Source organism: Leucoraja erinacea, chromosome 34 (genome assembly GCF_028641065.1).
Source record: "Leucoraja erinacea ecotype New England chromosome 34, Leri_hhj_1, whole genome shotgun sequence".
Taxonomy (NCBI): Eukaryota; Metazoa; Chordata; class Chondrichthyes; order Rajiformes; family Rajidae; genus Leucoraja; species Leucoraja erinaceus.
In genome coordinates, this window is record NC_073410.1 from 8,222,501 (window position 1) to 8,248,813 (window position 26,313).

The following is a 26,313-nucleotide window of genomic DNA, read 5'->3' on the forward strand; positions in this document are numbered from 1 at the left end:
AGATTAGCTTTTGGAAAGTAAATATTTTGATGGTTTTTAAACAGAGATCCCATTGCGTGTCAGATCGCGGCGCCGCCAATCCCTTTTTAATCAACTCGTTCCAATTCAATTAAATGTCCTACTTCCAAAAGCCGGGAAGGACAGGATATGCACATTTCTCCTCACCTCACGGCCTGGCATTAGGGAGAGGAGGGGCAGTGGTGGGGGAGGTGGGGAGGAGAAAATGTCTAAAATGTGGTGCTATCTGTGTTTGCAAGCGGAAATGGTCCGCTCTGGTTTGATCTTTGTTGAAGTGTATGCTTTATACTACTCACGAAGTCTGACTAATCCCCAGTCAAACTCAGGAGACCATTCCCCCAAGACAAAACGAAAAGGCGTTCGACTAGACCCCGCAAGCAAGTGTTCGGTACAAACAGATAATATGAAGGAGGTTTATATAAGGTTTATATAATTTCTAAAACAATTTTCTAACCTTTATTTAGTGGAAACCAGCTGGTCGCGTTGGCAATATGTTACTTTTGAAGTCTTTAGGAAGGGGGCAACAATTATTTTCCTTACAATTTTCTCAAAAAAAAAAAAACTGTGCCAAGGGCTCTTTAAAAAGGAGAATCTATCCTTTCTCCGGGCAGTGAAGAATTAAAGTTTACCAATTATAGGAAAATCGTAATAACGTTTGCTCTCATTTGTTCTGAATGGGAATCCAGTTCGCGCTTTGGAATGAAGTGCAATTGTTTCAAAATATTGTTGCTGTATTTTTTTAAGCAGCACGTGCTCTCCTTTTTAATTTGCGTTGTCAGGGATGTAAACAAAATAGCCGGATGTATTTCTGACCTGGGACAATATCGCTGCAAACTGTTATCATTAACCATCGCCAGTAAGGAAAAGTGACTTGGGTTTTGCATGATGGTCTGAATACCCATTATAACTGATTATTGATGTATTGTATTATTAATTATTGTATGTTATTGAGTTAATGGGCCCGCTAAGCTGCAGCGTGTAATACATGTTATAATTTATTTTTTCTATTGCTGGGACACTCGCCAGTTAAAAACTCTCCACTCTCGTCTTCAGCGGTATTAACGCATATGCGCAAAAACAACGCTGGCGCGGTGGAAATGACCCCAGAGAGGCCAGCGGACAGGCTGATAATACCGAGTAACGTAATATGCAGTTACAATTAATTTGGCGGTTCTGTGGATTCTTTGGGGAAATTCGTGCGACTTAGACCGAGATTTACCCCACTTTGTATTTGATGTCTTTATCCAGGTCTATTCCCGGGAGTGGGGGGATGGGAGGGGGAGGGGGAGGGGGTGGTGGCGCGGGCTCTCAAGTTTAAACACATCCCGGCCACATTCCTCCTTGCTACATTATCGAGTAACAATATGAGTTTAATCAGACTCGCTACACAACTATCAAACTATCTCCCGCAATTTATCTTCTTTCTCGCTTAATTAAATATATACTTACAAGTATTTTGTTACGGTGCGCGATTTATCGGTATTTTTGTACATAGCGATTGACCGAAAAATTCTGATCTTTGCAAATGATTTGGCCCTCACTAGGTATCTCTATTTATATTGACAGTTTCATCATATAAAGATATTATTACAGTAATAATACTTATCATCCATAATGTGATAGTTACGATGTAGACACAAGCAACTGCAGATGCCAAGTGGCGATCATGTTGTTATAGGAATAAATGATTTGTTGACATTTTTTCTAACATATTTTAACCATTCTATTTTTAACGTTACGAGTTTTGGTAAATCTAAAGTAATTTGTCCAAGAAACTACTTTGTACGGTTACTTGTCCCCTGCTCACGCAAAAAGGGACATGTTTACGTGGCAGGCATTTACAAAAAACGAATGTAAATATATTGCCACTGGCATAATATATCAAGGAATAATAGTACCTGCACTAATAAGACCCTGTTGTATTATTTCACAAGCGGCCGAGCAAAATAATTTCATTACGGACACTCAGGGCTATTCCCTGAGTATGTGGTACTGCTTGCTCGGTAGTAATTAAGCATGAGTGTTCTCGTTATGCTTTATGGAGAATTACAAGAGTGTGATGACGAGCTGAAATTGACCCCGGACAGATGTTTCGGTGCGTCCAGACTAGGTAGCGTGAAACCTAGCGTGACACGGTGTTAAATTAATATTGTGATAAGGCACCAGCTCATCCCATCTCCCAACCCTACAGAATCTCCTCTTTCAATTTGCTGAATTTTAGTTGTAATGTGGATGAGTGAAGGGAATGGTCATTGCAGCCTTATGACAACACCGACTAGATTATCAAGACCTTTGTTTAAAACTTAGCAGTCACGGGGTAGGTCAGGGGAGAAGTGACAGGCAGGGTTGGTAATATTCATAGAGAACAATGAACCTCCGTTTGTGTTGCTTCATCGAGGGTCTTTCATCACCAAACGACCACTAGATGTCGCGGGATCTAACATCATTGGTTATTTTCCAATCATTGACGCTACCTTAGCTGTTAAGACACATTTTTCTTCCAAATTGTCGCCGTTTCAGATTGTGATTTTGCACCTTCTTGGTGGAGGTGCGTCAGGGACTCGCTTCTCCTCTTCTCCCCCGTCCTCTCCCCCTCTCCCCCTCTACCCTTCCTATCCTTGCCCCTGAGAAGTTGCATCCATTCGCAAGTTAGACAACGACCAGCTTACCGCTGCTCTCCTGGTGTGCTTTGCAGATGGATTCTCTTTGTGGGGTCCCGGAATCCGAGAGAGTCATCGGGCTGTGATCAGGAGCATCCGAGTCGGTCAGAACACCACTCGACAAGTTATATTCCATTCGATGCGTCTGTGCTGAAAAAGTAAAACGCGGTGAAAAGTCAAGTCACTGTACATCTGCAAACACAACCTAAACAAAGACTCTCCCTTCTGTCATTCTCTCTGCGCCGCCGTATTGCCACTATGATTATTTTTTTGGATTGGCAAGCTGCAATCTTCATCATTTAAAACATTTTCTAACCCCAAATAAAGTTAATAACATACATCACGCCACGTTCCTGGTTTGGAAATGTCATTAGATCCCCGAAACAGGATGGTTATAACACCGTCGTTATTTTGTGAAATAAATCCGAGCGCGGTTTTGTGACATCCGTTCTCACTCTTTTTTTCTTGATCTTTCCCGTTCGATTCACCAGTGATTCACAGCGGAGACGCCGTCAAATTGAAAGTTCAAATTGGATGGGTTTGCCATTCTATGCGAATCGTGACAAGAATCGCTAATCGATTGCCCTCCTTGTCTATAACAACGTCTTGCGATATTTTAGTAACATACGACTCTCCTCAATCTTCAGTAGGATCCTGACCCGTAACATCACATATCCATGTCCTCCAGAGATGCTACCCGACCGGCTGAGTTACTCCACCACTGTGTGTTTTTTACTCCATTTACTGTGGATCATATTATCTTCCTTAACAAAACAAAACTGCAAGCAACGCCCGGACTTATAGTCCACTATAATGTGGGCTTCACATTGGATCTTATTCCGCACTTCACAACAAGACGTTTGCACTAAAATCCAAGCAAACACACATTCTACTTGCAGTTAAATATGACATTAACTTTGACAAATTGTGGTCCTATAATTACAGTGATCAAGAGAGTACATTTTACTTTTTTCTGACTATCAAGAAAGCAGAGACATTCCTTTTGCCACGGCCAATCTTATTTCCTAAGCGCACATGTCAATAGTAAGTCTATATGTTAGCTAATGCATTCATTCCGTGAAACAATTTATTGACTGTGCAACGTTTTTGAGATGTCGCTCAAAACGTGATAAAAACGATGCAAATAGATGTGATTTCTGCAAAGGTGTAACCCCAGATGTCAGGGATGTGTCGCCAGGCAGATCCAATGTTTGGGGAGAAGTATTACTTACACACCATGTGTAGGAAGGAACGGCGGATGCTGGTTTAAACCGAAGATAGACACAAAAAGCTGGAGCAACTCAGCGGGACAGGCAGCATCTCTGGAGAGAAGGAATGGGTGACGTTTTGGGTCGAGATCTCGCCACGGTCCTGGTTTGGAAATGTCATTAGATCCTCGAAACAGGATGGATATAACACCGTCGTTATTTGTTAAATAAATCCGAGTTTTGTGACATCCGTTTTCACTCTTTTTCCAGAAAGAGGGAGAGAGATACAGAGACAGAGAACGAGAGAGACAGAGAGAGAGGGGGACAGAGATAGAGAAATACAGAGAAAGAGAGAGAGAGAGAGAGAATCTCGACCCAAAACGTCACCCATCTCTTCTCTCCAGAGAGGACGCCTGTCTCGCTGAGTTACTCCAGTTTTTTCTGCCTAGTATTACTCACAAACAATGCATTTCAACCAAGGGGGCTTTTGGTTTAGTTAGTGAATTATAGGGGTCAGAAACATAGGCAAACCATGCGCCCTCGCCCCCTTCACTCTGACAATTTGACCAGACAGCAACTTTATTGCAAAGGCAGGTACATTTAATTAACTTCTAAACAGATCGTAATTAAGTTATATCGAACTCGCAGCTATGCGGCCCATTAAAGGCTGAACGTGAGACAAAGACGTGCATTTATCAACCGCATATTCACAATTTCAGGCCAGTTTCGAGTCGTTGAGAGACGTCTCTTGCCATAGCTAGTTTCATGGTCAGCCTGCCACCTAACTTCAGTGACGTGAATTTTCTGGTTTTATTTTTGTTTTTCTGGTACAAAATTATTTTGATTCTACACTTTCCCTTCCCTCCAAACTCCGATCCAATTTTCAGTTGTGAAAATCAGCACATTATATTTGTATCTCGATCCCAAACTTTGATGCTATTTAAATAAATCCCCCAAAAAAGCAAATTGCACTGAAATTCTACATCACCATATCTGGTGTCTTAACTTCACGCGAAAGAATGAGACTTAAAGCGCTAATTGCTAAACTCAAATCCACGCATGTTAAATAATATATCCTCCAATTCATAAGTCAGATGCCTCACTCTATGACCAAATGCATATCTATAGTTGTATACAGTCTGATAACATTCTCCATGTAAGAGATAGAGAGAAGGAGGGAGAGAGAGGGAGATACGGAGACAGAGAACGAGAGACACACAGAGAGAGGGAGAGACATAGACAGAGACAGACAGAGAAAGAAAGAAAGAGAGGGGGGGGAGACAGAGAACGGGAGAGAGAGAGAGAGAGAGAGAGAACGAGAGAGAGGCAGAGAACGAGAGAGAGGCAGAGAGACATAAACGCGCTGTGAATTAATTTCTTGGATTAACATTTGATTAAGATGTGTGTCAATTTGCCGTCCCATAACTTATTAAGATGCGGCGGCTCCCCGTCCGTCCCTATATATACACACACATAGATATAGATATAGAGGGAAGCAGATGGAATTTTGACGGAATGTTTGTAGATGATAATTTCAGCTCTTCTGCCCCCATTTGCATCTGATTGCATCTGTCAGGCGCGTTCCCTTTCTCCGCAAGTGCCTGTCTCCGCGTGGAGCGAGGGGGGGAGTCGGGTCATGTAGATCAGCAACAGCTTCATTTAATTCCATGTCACATTTATTATCCAATCTGTTTGGTCGCATTAATATTCAATATCGAGTCGAGTCGGAGCTTTATCCGTGTTACTGGGCGGTGTGGAGTTAATTTAATGCACTGAGAAAAGACCTTGCTCCAGTCGCCCCGCCGTTGTGTTGGACTTTATAGGGTTCAAACAGGAACATCAGAATCTTGCTTTAATAAAAACGCAATATTTAGCAGCGTCTTCCCCTTTGCTCTATCGTGTCCCTGGAAGTGCACCTTGATTTGAAAATTAAAAGTTGATTTACTGAATAATCAGTTAGTAATTTAATACCAGTGAAACAGACAAATGATGGACATCAAAGGCGACCTTTTCTCGTGATTATGCTCACCTTGGACATTTTCTCTGCAATGTTTTATTCCCATTCAGTGCTCTCTACCCTCGGACTGGTGACATTACATAGCGCGCTCCAGTTGCACCTAATCACAGACCATTAACAAGCCCGAGTTACCTCCATGTATAATATCTGGGCATCATTCGAATTTAACCGAACCAGCGAGATTAAGGCGATTGATTGATTTAGGAATGTTTCCATTTCATGTAATCTGTCCTCCCTTGCTGGAGTTGCGTTCAAAACACCTTCGGGAAAGATTCCATCGGAACAGAAGAGGCCCAAATGGCCATGCGGATTTCCTAATTAAAATCAATTTAATAATTCGCGTTAATTTTTCTTATTAAATAGCGGGTGTCATGGCGCATAGAACTAAAAAAATTCAGGTAGTTCGGCTTATCCTTCAAGAGCATTTCTCTTTCTAAATCGAAAACATCCGCTTCTTGGTCGAAAGGTAACAAAATGCTTCCTAGTTTGAGGATGAAATGTTTAATCTCTCGGCAAGCTTTGATTCATTTAAATATTTTTATTATGCTGAAAAAATAACCCGCCTACGTAACTATTCCGGCATGACATATACGCGGGTGTTTCATTTCTACCAACGGGCAGTTATTCGCAGTCAAAATAAAGGTTAGCTCGTAGGAAAATAAAATTGAGAAATATTTTACATGCTGTTCACCCATTTCTTACTAGTGATCTCTTTAAATAGTGAACAATTAAATTCGTTAAGTGCCGGCAGCACAATCTACCCGCTTAAACATTTCCCGTGACAAGTTCGTTACCATTTATATATATATATATATATACTGTTTAGTTGCGTCCGTCTATGCCGTCATATACTTCTTAATGCTGTTTTTTAATTTCTGCTTGTACAGATATAAATTAGTACAAGCTATAAATTTCTTACTATAAACTGATCCTTTTATACTTTAAGAATTAGACACTGGCCTCTCAACATGGTTTGAGTCTATGCATGCAGAGCAATCGAACTGTGCGCGAGATACCGTTTATGCTTGACAAAAAAACTGCTTTATAATTAACTTAAACACTACATATCTTTTCGTGAAAACACTGATATTGAGCACGCAAGATCATTGGAATGTTTACTTAAAATCAGGACTGGCGGGGGCGTTCTATCGACCCCATTCTCCCCTTTATTTTAGAACAAATGCCTGTGTTTGTCTCTGGTACTTTATCCAAGCTGAATGTTGCCCCTTGCAGTAAACGTGCAGGAAAGTCTGCGGATCTTATACAGGGTCTCCCGCGGCTAGGGCGCACCTGCTAGCCATCAATTTCCCTCCCGAACCCACCCGGCACAATCGTGAAAGATTTCTTTTGTTCACCGATTCCAGCCGCACGAGGACAGCGGAATATACTTGTACGTTATTTGAAGAAGCGGCTACTCTTTCTCGGGCCTACCTGCACTGGATCTGAAGGTGAGTGTCAGGAACCTACCCGCCCTGTCTCTGTTGTGTTCAGTGACACTTGGAATTCGCCCGAAATAAGGCAACAGCTGCTTCTTCCACAGACAACCCCATTGATTGCTCTAAGGAAGACAAAAATCTTTCACAACCGCTGAAAAATGCCATACATTTTGAAATATTATTTCAACCCAATTTTACTTCTCGGTCTCTTCCCATTTAAATAATAGTTTTAAATTCCTGGGCCCAATGTCATTTTTTTAGAAATCGAGATTTGGGTAAACTACTGTCAGGAAAGGGATAATCATTCAAATCTTGAGTCGTGAGTCTGGCAGCTCTTGTGTATGAGATGGTAGAATGCATACTGTTTGATTCGCAGCTGCCCAGTTACAGAGTGACATAATTTCAAGAGAATGTTACTTTTCAACAAACAGCACTCTCGTATTCCACTAAGTAATGGAACAGCAACGTAATTCGCTGCTTTTTACCATCGCAAATATTTTCATCCTTCTTCATCTCATCAGTTCTGACATATTTGTGGTATTTGTTCTAACTTTTCGTAACTCCGCGCCGAAGTTATTGAGGCTGTTCTTTCCTGATACATTGGTTTACTTCACGTAGATTATGTATCTGGAAACCAACCAGTATCCAGATCTCACGTCACCCCTTAGTTTTAAGAATAAGATGACAGTTCCCAATCTAAACCTGTTTCTGGTTATGTGGCCAAATAATTGGACAGGGTTCGTAAAATCGTTTCCTTCCTGCTGTCGCTATATCTCACTTTAAAATATATTAGACTTGACACGCGGAACCGATCGCTCCGGCTATGACAATGTTAGGTAGTAAAAAGATGGGCATGCAGTTAAATAAAAACAATCAACTTGAAAATCTTTTTTAAATGTTTACCCGGTTGCCAAGACATGTAAATTTCGCTCCCAGTCTAAATAGAGAGAGAGCATTGTAAAAACCGCGCTTCATTAATCATTCTCAAAATATCCCTCTGTTAACACGCCTTCGATATCAAGCCATGGGCATAAGGGAATAGGCCATTCGGGCTTTACGGGAAGTAAATCAGGGACGATGCCGCGCTGTTGGATCACTGTTAATAGGGTCAGACTTCAAAAATAGAAGCGTAAGATCTCGCAAAAAACAAACAAACTGTGAATCCAAACACCATTAAACCACACACACACACACACACACACACACTGGCCCAAACATTTGCCTAATATACATTTAATGCTGGTTACAGCTGAACTATATATCGTGGATTAAGGGGATTTCCTGTTTGAGAAATAACGCATTGTATTATATACATTATATAGATACAAATATCAATTGTTGAGATGTACAGTACAGGCACAGGGCAAGGCAACTCAGGAAAGAAAAACGATTCTCAAACATTTATCAGTGAGAAGGTCGATACTGATAATCACTTACAGCAAATTCCTCTTTAAATGAATAAATCCAGGGGTAGGATAAGTTTACCGAAGATTAGAGATTCCTGGAGCTGTCAGAATTAAGAGTTCCTTCGAAAACACGCGGCAGGTCCTTGCAGTTGCTCGGAGAGTCTCAGTGAAACCCAAGCTATGCGATCCCATTTGCTGGAAGGATTGATTTTATGCCAATACCATCGGCTGCTGCGAAACGACGCGACCACTGTGTGAGCGGAGAGGTCCGGCCCACCGCAGTACACTCCGTTCCCAGCTACCACCCCCTTCTTTCCCCGCCCCCGCCTTACTCATCCCCGATTCATTCAGAAGAGTTGAGGGAGATTGGATTGGATCTCTGAATACACATGCACGGATCCACCGGGCTGAACATTAACAAGTTCACAATAGGGGGAAAATGGCCACCTCTGGACTGAACATCTATTTACCTTTTGTAGATAAAGAAGCGGTTGATCTGCAACTGTTCTACATCAGAAATCCAATAACGAGCGGCGCTATGAAGACTGATTTAAAAAAAATACTATTTAAATTTAAACATCAATTCTGGAATAGGCGGTAAAAGAAATTTGCATCGCAGTTAATCTCGCTGGGGACAACTGGTAGGCGCGTGTTAAATATTGCACGGAGCATTTTCCCAACACAAAATACGAGGCAGTGGGGCAGAGTCAAAAGTTTCAAGACAATGTTATTCTTAAATGTTCTTTGCTAACGATTTAAATTACTTTGAATTACGCTGTATTTTAACCGTGGGATAAAATGTAAACCAATCAACCTGGCCTTAACCTTTCAATTGATTTATTTTCAAATACCTATCTTGACATTTTCATTTCGGATTGATCGAAAAAGGGTCCACACCACCATAAAACCTTTTATCGTGATGTACACATGTCTTCGTGCCTATTAGACTGTGCCACGCTGTAAGGAATGTCTAGCATTTATTTACATGCCATCTTTCACATTACTTTGAAACGGTCGCGGAACATTATTCAATTTATGAACAATATGTACACACAGCAAAGTCGCAAACCTGCGGGCCAATTTGCACACAGCAATCTTCCTCGAACAGAAATATGGCCATGGCTAGGTAATCAATTTCGTGATAGTGGCTGGGTTTAAATAGTAATAACGTTCTTTGCGTCCACCTTTCCCCCAAGGCAGTACAAGGGAATCCGAAAGGCAGGATCTGTGCCCGTTCTGTGTACAAGTTGTAGCTGCAATGGGATTGAAGCCGGAATGTTCAGATGATGGGATTCAGTGAAGAGGTGAGCAGTGTTTGCAGTTCTTAGATTGATTCCACCAATATGTCTTATGTTTATTATGTTTATGAATTATTGTTTCTATTGGTACATTGCAAAAAAAATGGAACGGCCAACATTTCATAATGTGCCACGTCATTCCCTTAAGTGCCAACATAGACTGCACAGAGTTCAAGGTTCAGTGTGCAGTGAGCAGAGTTCACAGCTGGGGCATTGGATCAGACATAAACAAAATAATACAACGCAAGAGAAGTTGTTGACAGTGAGTGCACGGTGTGGTATGAGCCGGAGATGTTGCACGGTGCAGAGTAAGATCCATGCCAGGGATCTGATCTTGTCCCAGTCTCTGGGTGAGTTTGAGGAAATACCAATTAAAGTGCCTTGTCCCAACGGCCTTTGCGAAGCGCTCTTGGGTCAACCAAACTTGATCTAGAGATCCCGCCTCCTCGTGGCGCTGATTGGTGGGTGCCGCCGGGTCTGCTCGCTGGGCAGTGTCCGATTGGCTCGCCGGGCCGTCAATCAGGGCGGCCGCCAGCAAGTTAGGTAGGTGGGTGGCCCGCGTTACACGTCACGCAGGCCGTGCCGGTTCCCAGGCAGCCGCTCGCTCACTCGCCCACTCAGCGTCCGTTCGCTCAACCGATCCTCACCCAACCCTGGGGCCGGGCACTGAGGTTGGCAAAGGCCCGCCGCCGGGTTTAATGTCCGAGGCCGTCACTGAGGCAGGGTGTCTCGGTGTGCCCACTGCCCACCGGCAGCCGCTGCGGTATCCAGGCCGCCATTTTGGATGTGTTGGAAGCTGCCCTGGGGGGTAAGTCAGCCTGTCCCACCCTCATCGTCCTGTTGACCCAGCTCCTCTCCCCACTTGCCATCTCACCGTGACATTACAACGCCCAGGTGCCGTTTATATGCTTTCATTTGCCTCTCTCTTACTGTTTTCACCTGCCTGCAGCACCTCCATCCAAAGAAGTGGCAAAGGCCTACTCCTCAGCAGAGTATTGTGTCCTGTGCCCAACTATCCTGAAGGTTACACAGGCCAAGATATGTGTATCCCCCCCACCGATGTTGAGCGTCTACCACTCTCAACAATCAACGGATGTCGTGAAATGCTCCCCACCTACTGGCACAAGGGACTTTTAACATCTAGTCCTGTGTATTTGATTCTTCCCACACCGTGGACGTGTAGAACAATTTATGGACCATTCTTATGGATGAGGGACTTCAGTTACAAGGAGAGAGTGGGGGTCTCATTTGATCTCCAGCTCCAGATACAAACTGATGGTCGGACAAGCAACTTGGTATTTCAAAGATGGGAAGGGAAGTCAATGATGACTGTCTTTGTCATCTGCAGGAAATGAATCATAAAAGTTGTGAAGAGTAGGATTTACTTGATGTATTTGCAGACAATAAATGGTTTTGATAAGGTTAGATGTAAAGAACCGATTCTTCTGGCTGAAGGGTCACTGCTAATTTATTGTCACCTGTAGTGTACCGAGGTACAGTGAAAAGCTTTTATGTGCTAACCAGTCAGCTTTGACAGGAACTTTTTAACTGAATTGGACATATATTTCAAGGGGAAGAAATTGATGTGTATTGGGGAAGGAGGAATAAAGTAGGGATAATTGGGTAATTTTATCAATGACGGTGGAATGTTCTGAATGACATGCTGTTGTTATTTGTTCTATTATGACAGCAACTTAAAGTTTATAATGTGCTATTAATGAAATGAAGCACCACAAGATTCTTGCCTAAAGTATGCTAACAGTGCAGTATACAGTGCCACCTGATTTATACTTCACAGAAACCTCCTTTGCAGTCCTCTTAGAGCCATAGAGTGATACAGTGTGGAAACAGGCCCTTTGGCCCAACTAGTCCACACCGGCCAACATTTCCAAGCTACACTAGTCCCACCTGACTGCGCTTGGTCCATATCCCTACAAACCTGTCCTATCCATGTACTTGTCTAACTGTTTCTTGAATGTTGGAATAGTCCCAGCCTCAACTAGCTCCTCTGACAGCTTGTTCCATATGCCCACCATAATTTGTGTATAAAAGTTACCCTTCAGTTTCATATTAAATAATTTCACCTTTACCTTGAACCTATGTCCTCCGGTCCTTGATTCCCCTACTCTGGGCATGAGATTCCGTGCATTTACAGTGCCCTCCATAATGGTTGGGACAAAGACCCATCATTTATTTGCCTCTGTACTTCACAATTTGAGATTTGTAATAGAAATAAAATCACATGTGGTTAAAGTGCGCATTGTCAGATTCTATTAAAGGGTTTTTTTATACATGTTGGTTTCGTTATGTAGAAATTACAGCTGTGTTTATACAAAATTGCCCCATTTCAAGGCACCATAATATTTGAGACACATGGCTTCACAAGTGTTTGTAATTGCTCAGGTGTGTTTAAATGCCTCAATGCAGGTATAACAGTACTCTCAGCACCTCGTCTTTCCTCCAGTCTTTCCATCACCTTTGAAAAATTGTATTGCTGTTTATCAACATGAAGACCAAAGTTGTGCCAATGAAAGTCAAAGAAGCCATTGTGAGACTGAGAAACAAGAATAACATTGTTAGAGACATCGACCAAACCTTATGCTTACCAAAATCAACTGTTTGGAACATCATTAAGAAGAAAGAGAGCACTGGTAAGCTTATTAATCGCAAAAGAACTGGCAGGCCAAGGAAGACCTCCACAGCTGATGACAAAAAAATGCTCTATAATAAAGAAAAATCGCCAAACACCTGTCCGACAGATCAGAAACGTTCTTCAGGAGTCGGGTGTGGATTTGTCAATCATTTGTGTCCGCAGAAGACTTCATGAATAAGTGGGATACGAGGTGCTATTCTTCTCCGTTTGTGTGTGACCTCACTCTGGCAATACAGGAGGACAAGGACTATGTTGTCTATAACAAGGTCGTTACGGAATTTGGAGTTAAACTGTTCTTAGAAAGAACCTCGCTTAATCTATAAATTGAAAGGGACATAAGTTTTTGGCCTGTGATGATGGGGCAATGTAATTTGCATTGGGAGTTTAGGTGACCCAACAATTTACAAGGGCAGTAGCCGCATACTTGAAGTTATGTCACACCCAACTAGCTGTCGAGAGGGCTACGTCGTTGCAGCTGACACTAGACTTTCAAAATGTTTTAGCACAATAAGTGATTTAGAGGAAGATGGAAAAGTGCATCCAGAGGTTCTTCATGACTACTTGGAAAAACAAAGCAGATCTCTACAAATTTGTGGGAACTCTGGCCTAAAATTGTTCAAAACAGGAGTCAGACGTTATGGGGAGAAGGCAGGAGAATGGGGTTCGGATGGAGATGTAGATCAGCCACGAGTGAATGGTGGAGTAGATTTGATGGGCTGAATGGCCTATTTCTACTATCACTTATGATCTTATGAAAATTGTGAAAAAAGCATCCAGCTGGCACTGTACAAACAGAAGCAACACACCAAGCAATCCTTGCACCATCCCGATTAAGAACCAGCAACCCACCTATGGATCATGCATTAGTTGCAACAGTGATGTCAGTAACCACATGAATGGATAAAACTCATCCTTGACCCTGAAGGTCTGCCTATGAAGGAAGGTGGAAACTTAAAGATGCTTTCTTTGGCCTTGTCATCTGAGTAGTAAAGTGAATGGTAGTAACTGTACAACTTTCAAAACAGATTAATCTTCATAATTTACAGTGCCAGCTTGCAAACATGTTCTTTTGAACTCGAAGGAACAGCAAAGAATCCACATTGAATTATTATCAATGGATGTTGTTGTATATCCTATTTGAAGTAAATTTAAATGATTCTCTTGGTATGCAGCAAGCCATTTGGTTTATTGCCGTTAATGGAGAAATGGGCAGTGGTGTTAAATTTTTTGGATATCTTTGAAAGTGATATTGGAATAATATATAATGAATAAAATCCTTATTTTGGGGGTTTTCTTGCCAATTTATAACCTTGATTTTTCTTCTTGTTGCAGATTCATCACTATGATCGATAAAGGCATTTATATTGTGCAAGGTGAAATAAATAGTGTTGTTGGTGCCATTAAGCGAAATTCAAGATGGACTACACATACTCCATTGGTAAGTTGTAGTATTTTTTTTACTGCTCTCATAACTCATAAAAACAAAATGCACAAAGCTGTGCACTGTTGCAATCAGTGTGGACTGCTTTGGTGCTTATCCATTAATCTGATTTTAGGGTTGGCATTAGATTTGTTCTTGTCTGCTACTGATTGTCTTGGGATTGTTTGAGTCATAACTTTAGGTCTTTATGTAAAAAGTTGTGTCATGCTTGAATGGTCTGGTAGGCATTGCTGATCTGCTCTCAAGTCATTGACCTTAGAAAAGGCAGGACCATACATTAGAACCATACTTTATGATTTACCCTTTGTGAGAAAGATTTTTGTGAACTGTGTAATTTATTCCCAAAGTTGCATTTGAGCTCAAAAAAATCATGTACCACCATATCATTAGTAGGATGAGTGGAATTTGAACCAGGAATAGTTTTTTTTTTGTTTTCTCTTCTTGCCCAGTCCCATACGATCTCTATGTACTGTCCTATGCTAGGTGAATTTAGTAATGTAGTTCTCAACCATCCGGCATGACCAAAGAAGTAAAAATCTCTCACTTCCACCATCTGCTAACCCATGCTCTTTAAACTTCAGAAAGAACCCCCAAACTGATCATCTATTTAGATTATGTTGTTCTTACAGTGCCCTCCATAATGTTTGGGATGAAGACCCATCATTTATTTATTTGCCTCTGAGCTCCACAATTTGAGATTTGTAATGGGGGAAAAAAATCACGTGGTTAAAATGCACATTGTCAGATTTTAATAAAGGCCATTTTTATACATTAGAAATGACAGCAATATTTATACATAGTACCCCCATTTCAGGGCACCATAATGTTTGGAACACAGCAATGTCATGTAAATGAAAGTAGTCATGTTTACAGTTTTGTTGCCTGCCTTTGCATGCAATGACTGCTTAAAATCTGCGATTCACAGACATCACCAGTTGCTGGGTGTCTTCTCTGGTGATGCTCTGCCAAGCCTTTATTGCAGCCACCTTTAGATTATGCTTGTTTTGGCGACTACCCTTCAGTTTTCTCTTCAGCATATAAAAGGCGTGCTCAATTGGGTCCAGATCAAGCGATTGACTTGGTCACTCAAGAATTGACCATTTTTTAGCTTTGAAAAACTCCTATGTTGCTTTAGCAGTCTTTTTCGAATCATTGACTTGCTGTAGAATGAACCGCCGACCAATGAGTTTTGAGGCATTTTTCTGAACTTGAGCAGATAGGATGTGTCTATACACATCATCTCATCATACCATCGCCCGGTGGGGAATTGCCTCAGCGCAGAGGGAGCGGAGGGAGAGACTACAACCCTAAGATTTTTGCCTCCACCACAGTGAGGAGGTGTTTGGAGGACTCACTGTGGTGGAAGTTAATTTGTGTTTATTGTTGTTATTATTGTATCATTGTATGTATGACTGCAGGCACGAAATTTCGTTCAGACCGTAAGGTCTGAATGACAATAAAGGAAATTCAATTCAATTCAATTCAATTCAATTCATTATGCTACTACCTTCAGCAGTTGTATCATCAATGAAGATAAGTGAGCCAGTACCTTCAGCAGCCATACATGCCCAGGCCATAACACCCCCACCACTGTGTTTCACAGATGAGGTGGTGTGCTCTGGATCTTGGGCAGTTCCTTCTCTCCTCCATACTTTGCTCTTGTCATCACTCTGATATGTTAATCTTCGTCTCATCTGTCCACAAGACCTTTTTCCAGAACTGTGGTTGCTCTGTTAAGTACTTCTTGGCAAACTGTAACCTGGCCATCCTATTTTTGCAGCTAACCAGTGGTTTGCAACTTGCAGCGTAGCCTTTGTATTTCTGTTCTTGAAGCCTTCTGTGGACAGTGGCCATGGACAAATCCACTCCTGAAGAGTGTTTCTGATCTGTCGGACAGGTGTTTGAGGATTTTTCTTTATTATAGAGAATTCTTCTGTCATCAGCTGTGGAGGTCTTCCTTGGCCTGCCAGTCCCTTTGCTATTAGTAAGCTCACCAGTGTCTCTTTCTTCTTAATGATGTTCCAAACAGTTGATTTTGGTAAGACTTGTTGCGTGTCGGCGACAACATGGAAAAGTTGGAGAACAGAAGATGGCAGACTTGCCTCTGGAGAGGATTCTACCTGAATATTTAACACCTGAAAGAAAAGCCTCCATTTACAGACGTGGGAGTGGATTATTTTGGTACTATAGAGGTGAAGAGAGGATGAAGCCTTGTAAAAAGGTACGGTGCAATCTTCACTTGCATGGCAAGTAGAGCAGTTCATCTTGAAGTTGCATCCACACTTGACACAGACTCCTGCATTCATGCATTACGGAGATTTATCTGTCGACGAGGTAAAGTTTCATCGTTAAGATCAGATAATGGTTCGAATTTTGTTGGAGCTGAAAGAGAATGAAAAGAAGCATTTTAAAGGCTTAAATCAGGATAAGATCCAGAATGCTATGCTTCAACAAGGGATAAGATGGAACTTGAATCCTCCAACGGCTTCTCATCATGGCGGTGTATGGGAACGGTTGATCTGCATGGTTCGAAATGTGCTACGCTCTGTTCTTAAACTACAAGATCTGGACGATGAAGGATGACAAACTTTATTCTGTGAAGTTGAAGCAATTTAAATGATCGACCTATTACTAAGAGTTCTGATGATCCAAACGACCTGGAAGCGCTTGCACCAAATCATATTCTTCTGTTGAAGACCAATCCAATACTACCACCTGGACTCTGTGTAAGAAGATTTGTATATAAAATGCAGATGGAGACAAGATCTTTTTTGGAAGAGATGGACAGAAGAATATTTGCCTCTGATCCAAGAGCGAGAACGATGGTCGAATGTTAGAAGAAATTTTGTCCCAGGTGATATTGTTTTGGTGGTTGATTCTACTGCATCACGAAGGTTCTTGGTTGATGGGAAGGATACTGGAGATCATGCCTGACGTTAAGGGTTTGGTGCGCACAGTACGACTTCAGACTAAGCACGATATTTTAATAAGACCAATAACCAAGTTATGCTTGCTTCTAGAAGGTGAAGATGGAAGAATCGCTAAAGAAGTTTGAATGCTGATATGTAATGCATGTTATTTTTAGTTTTTTGATATATGTTAAGCTTTTATAGCTTTTTTAAAAAATGTCTATTAGTAATTGCCTCGTTATATACCAGCCCCTAATTGCTCTGTATGTAGTAGCCATTTATCTTAACTTCGTATGTTATAACTATAACCAGTTACCTTTAAATTTTATCTGCCTGTAATTATGTGGGTGGGATTTATACATAGTCTGAGGCGTGTTTGCGGCAGGGATTCTCACGCATACTCCCCAGTAGTTTAGTTTGAAGAAGCATGGGGGAGAGGTCAGTTTTTGACCATGCTTGAATTGAAATGTACTTGTGCTAGAAGAAGTTTGGATGAATATCTTACTGTTTTTGCGACTACAATAAAGAAACTATTAATCAAGAGACTGTGTTTGGAAGATTTATCTTTCGAAGGCATTGAGAGCTTGTGGGTGCGTATCGATTATCTTCTGATCCCCTGTCTTCAATTAGTGACTAAAGGACTAAATCCTTGAAAAGATATAAAAATCTGACACTACAACTACCATCAGCAGTTGGATCATCAATGAAGATAAGTGCCTTCAGCAGCCATACATGCCCAGGCCATATCCCCGCCGCCATGTTTCACAGATGAGGTGGTGTGTTTTGGATCTTGAGCAGTTCCTTCTCTCCTCCATATTTTACTCTTCCCCTCACTCTGATATGTTGATCTTCATTTCATCTGTCCACAAGATCTTGTCACAGAACTGTGGTAGCTCTGTTAAGTACTTCTTGGCAAACTGTAACCTGGCCATCCTATTTTTGCAGCTAACCAGTGGTTTGCAAGTTGCTGCGTAGCCTCTATTTCTGTTCATGTCTACGAAGCGTGGTCATTGACAAATCCACACTTGACTCCTGAAGAATGTTTCTGATCTGTTGGACAGGTGTTTGGGGATTTTTCTTTATAGAGAGAATTCTTCTGTCATCAGCTGTGGAGGTCTTCCTTGGCCTGCCAGTCCTTTTGCGATTAATACGCTCACCAGTGCTCTCTTTCTTCTTAATGATGTTCCAAACAGTTGATTTTGGTAAGCCTAAGATTTGGCTGATGTCTCTCTAACAGATTTGTTCTGGTTTCTCGGTCTCATAATGGTTTCTTTGACTTTCACAACTTTGGTTCTCATGTTGATAAACAGTAATAAAATATTCCAAAGGTGATGGAAAGATTGGAGGAAAGACTAGGTGCTGAGAGATCTCTTGTACCTGCATTAAGGAGGCATTTAAACATGCCTGAGCATTGACAAACACTTGTGAAGCTATGTGTCCCAAATATTATGGCCCCCTAAAATGGGGGGAACAATGTATAAACACAGCTGTAATTTCTTCTTGGTGAAACCAAAATGAATAAAAATACCCTTTAATAAAATCTGACAATGTGCAGTTTAACCACATGTGAATTTCTTTCTTTTGTTTTCTTTTCTATTACAAATCTCAAATTGTGGAGTACAGAGGCAAATAAATAAATGTTGGGTCTTTGTCCCAAACATTATGGAGGCCACTGTATTTAAGTTCAGAGTTGTATGACAATTTAAATTTATTTTGATATATTTATTCTATTTCCTTAATGGCCATATACTTTGACTTGGTGCTGGGTAGTAGTGGAGAATAATTAATGTACTGTAACTGTAATAACATTGTCCAGCTGTGAGCAGCAATCTGTTTATTTAACACCTGAAAGAAAAGGCATCATCAGGGTGGTCCCTCATTTTTTTTATTTAAACACAACACTTGCTGCCCATCATCCCTTTTTCTCCCACTGCCTTCCATTCTTTCTGAAGGGTACTGATGTCTGGGATTGTTGCACAGGTGTTGGCCATTATTGGATATTTCATTTAAACAAACTATTCATCATGAGCTCAGACAATAAAGGCCATAAAAGTTGTGACTGAGCCCATGTGCAATGACATTGAATCTTTACAACAGAAACAATGTGATAGAATAGTATTTTCTGCTTCTTGCTGGATCCTGGGGCTGTGGTCACTTTTGCTGTCCTTAATGTTGTCTGAGGTTTTCATGGAAAGCTTTTCATTGGGTTGAGAGAGAGTTTTAGTTTCTATGGGTACTTGTACATCGTTGTTAATTCAGGAACCAATGCTTATTTATTTGCTAACACACTCCATTTGACTGTTAGTTAAATTATATTTATATATTCAGAAGGATGTCTTGGGAGAGGATGGAGAATCCCTTTATATTGGCACATTTTACTTGTATGTCACATTGCTGGTACAGTTGGAAGGTGCAAGCTTTTACTATCGTTTATGCGGACTATGTAGCAATTATGATCATAGCAGTGGAAGATGAAAAGAGAAACTACATGCTTCCAAACTGAAAGAGGAAAATATATTGTCAGATATTTGATCACCAAATCAGGATGAATGGAAAGTGCTGGTAATATTGTAAGTGGTTCCTGTGTGACCATTTCAAAGCTTGACAAACTGATGTGAGCTGGATGAGACTTGAGTGGATGTGACTGGTGCAAACAAAATGATTGATTCCTCTGATTTGGATTGACCATGGCCAGGTTGGGAATTAATTTTTATATAAGTAGACTTTGAGAAGTTCTTTTAGCTTGTCTTTAAAAATAAAAAGTACATATAATATGTATGGCTAAATGACTTGCATGGTTTAGAAATTACTACCATCAACCCAATCATGCGTTTTGTCTCTGATTTTGTTTTCCCAGTAAAGATAACTTCATCTGGTCTCGTGTGTTCTTTTTGGACAGTCACACGTTATGCAAAAACAATGCTATTTTGTTTCTAAGCCAACCTGTCTAGCTCTTTGCTCCTGCCTTCTATTTTTTTTTTTTTTTTTACTGCTTTGTTTTCCATTTCTTTTGCTGCTGCAGACTGTATTTCTGGGAGAGAGCAAAACAACAAGGCCGTATCAGGTATGTCATAGTAGTTTTACTGTGATGTATCTGCTGCGTGCTTGTTACTTAAGTGTAGCATCAGGTGGGTGCCAGATATTTGATGTAAAATTGCTTGTATGTTGCACTCCTATGTTCATGACTGCAAGCTGTTGTGCAATGTCTACGTTGTGGACCATTTTGAAATTTAGACTTTTTTTGTTGGAAGATGTGTTGAGCAAGCATGTTAAAACATGTTGACTGATAGAAATGGAATGTGGAACTTGTGTTTGCTGGGGTGTAAAAATGGTTTTGGGAAATTTGAATAGTTCTTTACTCATTTTGTATCTCTCAAAATGGTAACAATCCTGATTGTTCAATATTTTTCCAACATCCATTTTTTAACCTCTGATAAAAGAAATTATTTGAAATCATTTTCACTACCTTTTGTGTGAGTGAGTTCAAATAGATTGGTTAAAAATAAATAATAGAGACAAAAAAATGTCTTGCTCCATTTTTGACATTCATCCTGGTTGGACAATCCAGCATTTTGGAATCCCTAGTTGCAGTTTTGTTTTTAAAAAAAAGCAGACTATGAAACATCTGTGGCATTGACAGCCAGACATCATGATCAGAAACCCATTCTGTGAATGAGCCATTGTCCACAGAAGATAATAGATTTTATTTCTTTGTGACTGATTTAAAATTTGCTGACGTTACCATGCAGTACAGTCTTTGGCTTGTATACTATTCACTTTGAACTAGGATTTACTGTATCCAGGAAAAAGTCTCAAGTGGAAACTAGTGTAAAAAATTATAGAGCTAAATGGCACAGAAACTGACCTTTGGCCCAAATCATACACGACGACCAAGTTGACTAACCAAGCTAGTCTCACTTGCTTGTGCCTGGCCCATATCCCTTCAAACCTTCCCTTTTCATGGCTGTCCAAGTATTGTTTGAATTTCATAATTGTACCTCCCCCTACCACTCCCTCAGGCAGCACGTTCCATACTATTGCCATCCTCCTGTGAGAAAGGTGCCGCTCACACCCTTTTTAAATCTTTCCACTCTTACCTTAAACCAATGTCCTCTAGTTTTAGAATCCACTACCCTGGAGAAAAGACTGTGGTTATCTACCTTGTATATACCCCTTGTGGTTTTGGAAACTTCTATATTAATCATCACTCAACCTGCTATGCTCCAGAGGAAAAAAGACCTAGTCTCCCTGAGTAACTCAATCCTGTCAAATCAGGCAACATCCTCATAAGTCTCCTCTGCACTCTTTCTGGTTTAAAGACATCCTTCCTATAGCAGAGTGATCAGAACTGCATAGAGTAAATGCAAATGTAGGCGTAACAACATACTCTAAGCTGTAACATGGCACCCCAACTCATGTACTTGATACACTGTCTGATGAAAGCAAGCGTGCCAAAAAACACTCCACAGGGCTCTATAATTTACTGTCAGGCCAGTGCATCTTCTTTCAATGGGCAAGAAAGCACACAAATGCCTCTACTTCCTTCGAAGGCTTCGGAAATTTGGCATGTCCCCAACAACTCTCACTGACTTCTATATATGCACCGTAGAAATCATTTTAGCGGGATGCACAGTTTGAGAACAATTTGAGAACGGTTCCATGTAAGACTTCAAGAAATTGCAGAGAATGGTGGACGTATCCCAGACCATCAAACAGACCAATCTCTCCTCCATTTACACCTAATGCTGCCTCATCAAGGTCACCAGCATAATCTAGGATGTCACACCCCGGCCACTCTCCTCTCCGCTTCCATCAGGCCAGAGGTATAGAAGTGAGAAAATGCACACCTCCAGCTTCAGGGATAGTTCTTTCCCAGCTGTTAGGAGGCAACTGAACCATCCTATCAACAATGAGAGAGCAGTCCTGAACTACCATCCACCTCATTGGAGACCCTCGGATTATCTTTAATTGAACTTAACTGGACTTTATCTTGCAATAAACTTATTCCCCTTGCCTCCATACATTGTGGATGGTTCGATTGTAATCATGTATTGTCTTTCTGCTGACTGGTTTGCATGAAACAAAAGTTTTTCACTGTACTTCTGTACATGTGACAATAAACTAAGCTGAACTAAACATTTATTGGTTTTAATATATCTTTGCAGTTAATGCTCTTAACTTGGGAGTAAATGTTTATAATTTACATTGTTCTACTATCTGATTTTACTTCAGGAAGAAGAGCAAGACCCGCTTCTAAATTGTTTCAACCATCTTAAAGAAGTGCTGAACCATATAACAGGTACCAACTAATTTGTTGCTGTATAATACACTGTCATTTATTTTCAAGTAGGCCATTTGAAATATTTGACACCATGTGATGTAACCTAACTTTCCTAGTTCAGAACATCAGTATTTTTATAAAGAATTTAAGTGTAGGTAAAATAAATTATTTGACAGAGGTATACTAGTAAACAAAGGTGCCTTTCAAGTAACTAAATAAATGTAGAAAATACTGGAAATACTCAGCAAGTCCAACAGAATCTGTGGAGAGAAACAGTTTCCTTTCCAGGTTGGTTAATTTTTATCAGAACTGGAGAAAGTTAGAAATCAAACATGCAGAGAACTAGGAGACTCCTTGAAGAATATAGATAGTACCAGAGAGTAAATGGGAATTGGAAGAGACTGCTGGAAATGAGTCGCAAACCATTTCAGTTACTGGAAATCTGAAATGCATGACATTTCTGGTAATGACAGAAGGTCACACAGCATGTGTTTACAGATAATTTTACAGATTGACCTGGCAATGAAACTTCTGATCTGTTACAGACTGGAAAGTCTGATTATTTGAAATTAAATGGTTAAATAATGCCAAATCGTGAGAGCTGTTGCATGTAATTTTGACATATGGTGTGGTGTTCCTTGAGCTCACATGAGGCTTTGTTGGAACAGTGTAAGAGGTCAAACACTAAGGTCATTGTGGGCAGGAGAAATGTTAAAGAAAGCTAGAAATCCAGGGTCAACCCAGCAGAGTTATTGGAAGTGTCCATTTTTTTAGTTTACTGGTGCTACTTCTTGCTCTTGTATAGATCTCAAACATTTCAAAAAATTTGCCACCAGATTTTTAAATGCTTGACGATCTTAATATATAGGAGACGAATTAGGCAATTCAATCATGACAGATCTATTTTTTCCTCTCAACCCCATTCTCCCTGTATCATTTTAAACCCTTGCTAATGAAGAACCTATAAATTTCCACTTTTAAAATACCCAAAGTCTAGGCCTCCTCCACCATCGTCTGTGGCAATGAATTCCACAGATTCACCAGTCTCTGGCTAAAGATATTTCTCCTCAACTACATTCCTAAGGTACTTCCTTTTATTCTGAGGTTGTGCCCTCTGGTTCTAGACTCTCCCGTTACTGAAAACAGTCTTTCCAAATCCAATGACGCCTTCCATTCGTGCTCTGTTGTCTTCCTGATTCCTTTCGACTGTGGTTGATAGGACTTTGAAGAATGCCTGTTCCTTTTCCCATATTTCAACTCTCGCCCCTTCTGCTCAACATGGTTAGAATTTCCCACGTCCATCCTTTACCCCCTCCACACGCAGGCTGTACTCTCAATATAATTTCAACCATCTCCCTGTGTTGTCTCACATTAGCCATACAAAACAGAGGTGGGGTGGCTGCTGTTCAGAATCTTTCTATTAAGTCTGCAAGGGTGATACAGAGGCTCCAGTTGCCTTCCACCTTAATCATCCATTGCACTGCACTCTCCCTCTGAGTTTACCCTATTACAATGTTATAAAAAAGGAAGCATTTCCATTACACAGGTTATGGCACTCAGGATAACATTTGAATTTAGCAATTGAAAAGCAAAAACCTGCATTTGTGAATATTGGAAATGTTCAGCATCAGGCAGTATGCAGGGTGAGAAATAGAGTTGCTGTTTCAGGTCAATGACCATAGTTTTGATGAAAACTCATTATACTGCAACATCAGCCATGCCTGTCATTCCCTAGGTACGACCTAACCTCCTAGCATTGCCTGTTTTATGTCAAATTTATAGCAACTTTAGCAGTGCTTTGTATCTAATTGTTAACGTTGTCCCAGTATTGTATCTGCAGCATGTTCTTTGTAGAATAAAAGGTGTCAATTTACATATCGTTGTCCCTGTTGATGTCTATGGCGGATCGTTATCCTACAAATTGTTTAAGCTGTTTAGGAGCCTGACGACCTAACCTAATTAACACATTTCATTTTAGTAATATTTTTTATTATAAAACTGATAGCATTTGAAAGTCTAGTTTTTAAAATATGTCGAGGTGCTTCCACACTATTCTGGCATGCACCGTTACAAAACAAGCACTGCTTATCTTTTTCCCGTCCTTTGTTCTTATTCTTCTACCATTTATATTGCTTTGAGGCAGACGGTGTACAGAACCCTCCCTCAGCCAGCACCACCATCACTGAGCATTCAATATATCTTGGCATATCTGTGATAGGGAAGAGATGCTTTGTTGTCTTCACCCTCCCAATTCCCAATCCTGATGGAAGATCATTGATCTGAGATGTTAATGTGATCTTTTTTTCCCTCATAGATGTTGCAATGTATCTAGTATTTTCTATTTTTCGTTTGGATTTTTTTAGTTTTTTTTTCCCCATGATAATTAATTTGCAATCACTTCATGTTCATCACAACATGTTATCCATTGCATTGATGATTAAAGGATGATAATAACAGGTCTTTTTTGATCTGACAAGCTTCAGCTATTTAGATACCACAATAGAAGTGGAAACTAACAATTTGCATCGTGAAATTGAATGCAGTCTTCCTAAATGTTTGATTACATAGAGCAAGGTGGAGAGAAATCAAGGAAATGGCATTGAAATATGGATACATTTTAGCAAATGGTAACTTTTAAGATTTTCGCGTACTATATTATGCATTTCTTGAAGGTTATCAAGTGTGCCTTTTGCGATTAAGGACTTTGTGAAGAACCAGACCTATATTCCCTCATTTAGGTTATCTGCGTAAAATATTTATAGGGTTGACAGTTTAGCTGCACGAAGGTGTGTATTGGGGGGTAGAGTATTAGAATCACCTATTTGCTATAGTGAGTGCTGAGCATAAATTTCTTCAGAGTTGACCATCCTTGCCATACTCAACCATTATGCATATTGGAAACAGTAAGTAATAGATTTTGGGTTACCAAGGGAATAAAGGGTATGAATGCAAACGCTGAATGGCTTACTGCTATGCCTATTTCATACATTCGTAGCAGTCAACATTTGATAAAGATTTTTTTTCAGCAAATAAATGTTATGATTTTAATGTACTTTTATATAGCATGTTGGTCAAGTTAATATTCTCTTGAAGGTTTGGTCTTTTTTAAGCTTGGTAGAATATATGCAATAAATTTTTCTAATCCTATGAGCCGCATTGTAATAAATTCCAACATGGTTTGAAATGCTTTTTTTTTTTTTTTGCACCATGACTCTGAACTGAAATATTTGATCAGGTGTGGGAGAAATATCCATTGTGAAGTAGTGTTCTTTAGATTTGTCAATATTATCTCTTTTTCCCATTTTATGGATTTCAGAGTTTATTTATAATTTTCAGATTCCCTCAGGAAGTCAGAACATGGTCTGTTCATTATTTAACCAAAAATTGTAATGAACTGAGTGAGGCAGTGTAAATGTTAAGCAGTGTTCATGTAGTGCGCAGTTTGCTCCTGTGTGTTGCCTCATGGTATCTCTGTGCAAAGTGCTTCCCGTAATCCCTGATCCACCTGCACAGAGCTGTGCTTCAGTGCTGCAAATTGTGGAACAGATGCTTACTGTAGCAGAGCACACATTTAATAGAGTTTATAATGTTTATGCTGGATAAACAAACCCGGTTGAAATAGATGTATTTTTCTGCAGATTACTCTTGCAGAACTCATTTTAATATTTTAAAATGATAATCATGGTTTGGGAACTTTGTTTTTGTTATCTTGAATGGTGGTGTTAAAGATTCGGCGAAGAATCATTTATGATATTTAGCACTTGTATTGTCTCTGATTTGTTAAATATTGCTTAGTTCAACATCCTGTCTTTATGTAAAAAAATAAGTTAAATGCTTTATTTACCAATTTGATCTGTCTACAGTGATTTCAAACAATGTTCTGATAGGATAGTGGTGTGGTGGGTCTGTGGAATTCTCTGCCACAGAGTGCGGTGGAGGCAGGTTCTCTGGATGCTTTAAAAAGTGAGCTAGATAGGGCTTTAAAA

General features: G+C 40.3%; 2 protein-coding genes across 8 annotated transcripts in view; one reads left to right on the plus strand and one right to left on the minus strand.

Annotated features, from left to right (window-relative positions):
* Positions 1-9,027, minus strand: part of pitx3 (paired-like homeodomain 3) — a 17,264-nt gene extending 8,237 nt beyond the window's left edge. Inside the window, exons 1-2 of one of the 4 annotated variants that reach the window (XM_055661790.1) lie at positions 8,825-9,027; positions 2,688-2,828 (exon numbers count right to left, since the gene is read on the minus strand). In XM_055661790.1, the coding sequence (XP_055517765.1) occupies positions 2,688-2,814 (127 nt within the window). In that variant the 5' untranslated portion in view covers positions 2,815-2,828; positions 8,825-9,027. Of the gene's footprint in view, positions 1-2,687; positions 2,829-3,910; positions 4,053-8,776 lie in introns of those variants that run through there. The other 3 variants (XM_055661791.1, XM_055661789.1, XM_055661788.1) reach the window with 3 other exon arrangements.
* Positions 9,028-9,132: 105 nt separating this feature from the next.
* The window catches only part of gbf1 (golgi brefeldin A resistant guanine nucleotide exchange factor 1), a 161,004-nt gene continuing 143,823 nt past the window's right edge, over positions 9,133-26,313 (plus strand). For 2 of the 4 annotated variants that reach the window (XM_055661775.1, XM_055661776.1), the window contains exons 1-3: positions 10,096-10,851; positions 14,029-14,134; positions 22,279-22,345. In XM_055661775.1, the coding sequence (XP_055517750.1) occupies positions 10,742-10,851; positions 14,029-14,134; positions 22,279-22,345 (283 nt within the window). In that variant the 5' untranslated portion in view covers positions 10,096-10,741. Of the gene's footprint in view, positions 10,050-10,094; positions 10,852-14,028; positions 14,135-22,278; positions 22,346-26,313 lie in introns of those variants that run through there. The other 2 variants (XM_055661779.1, XM_055661778.1) reach the window with 2 other exon arrangements.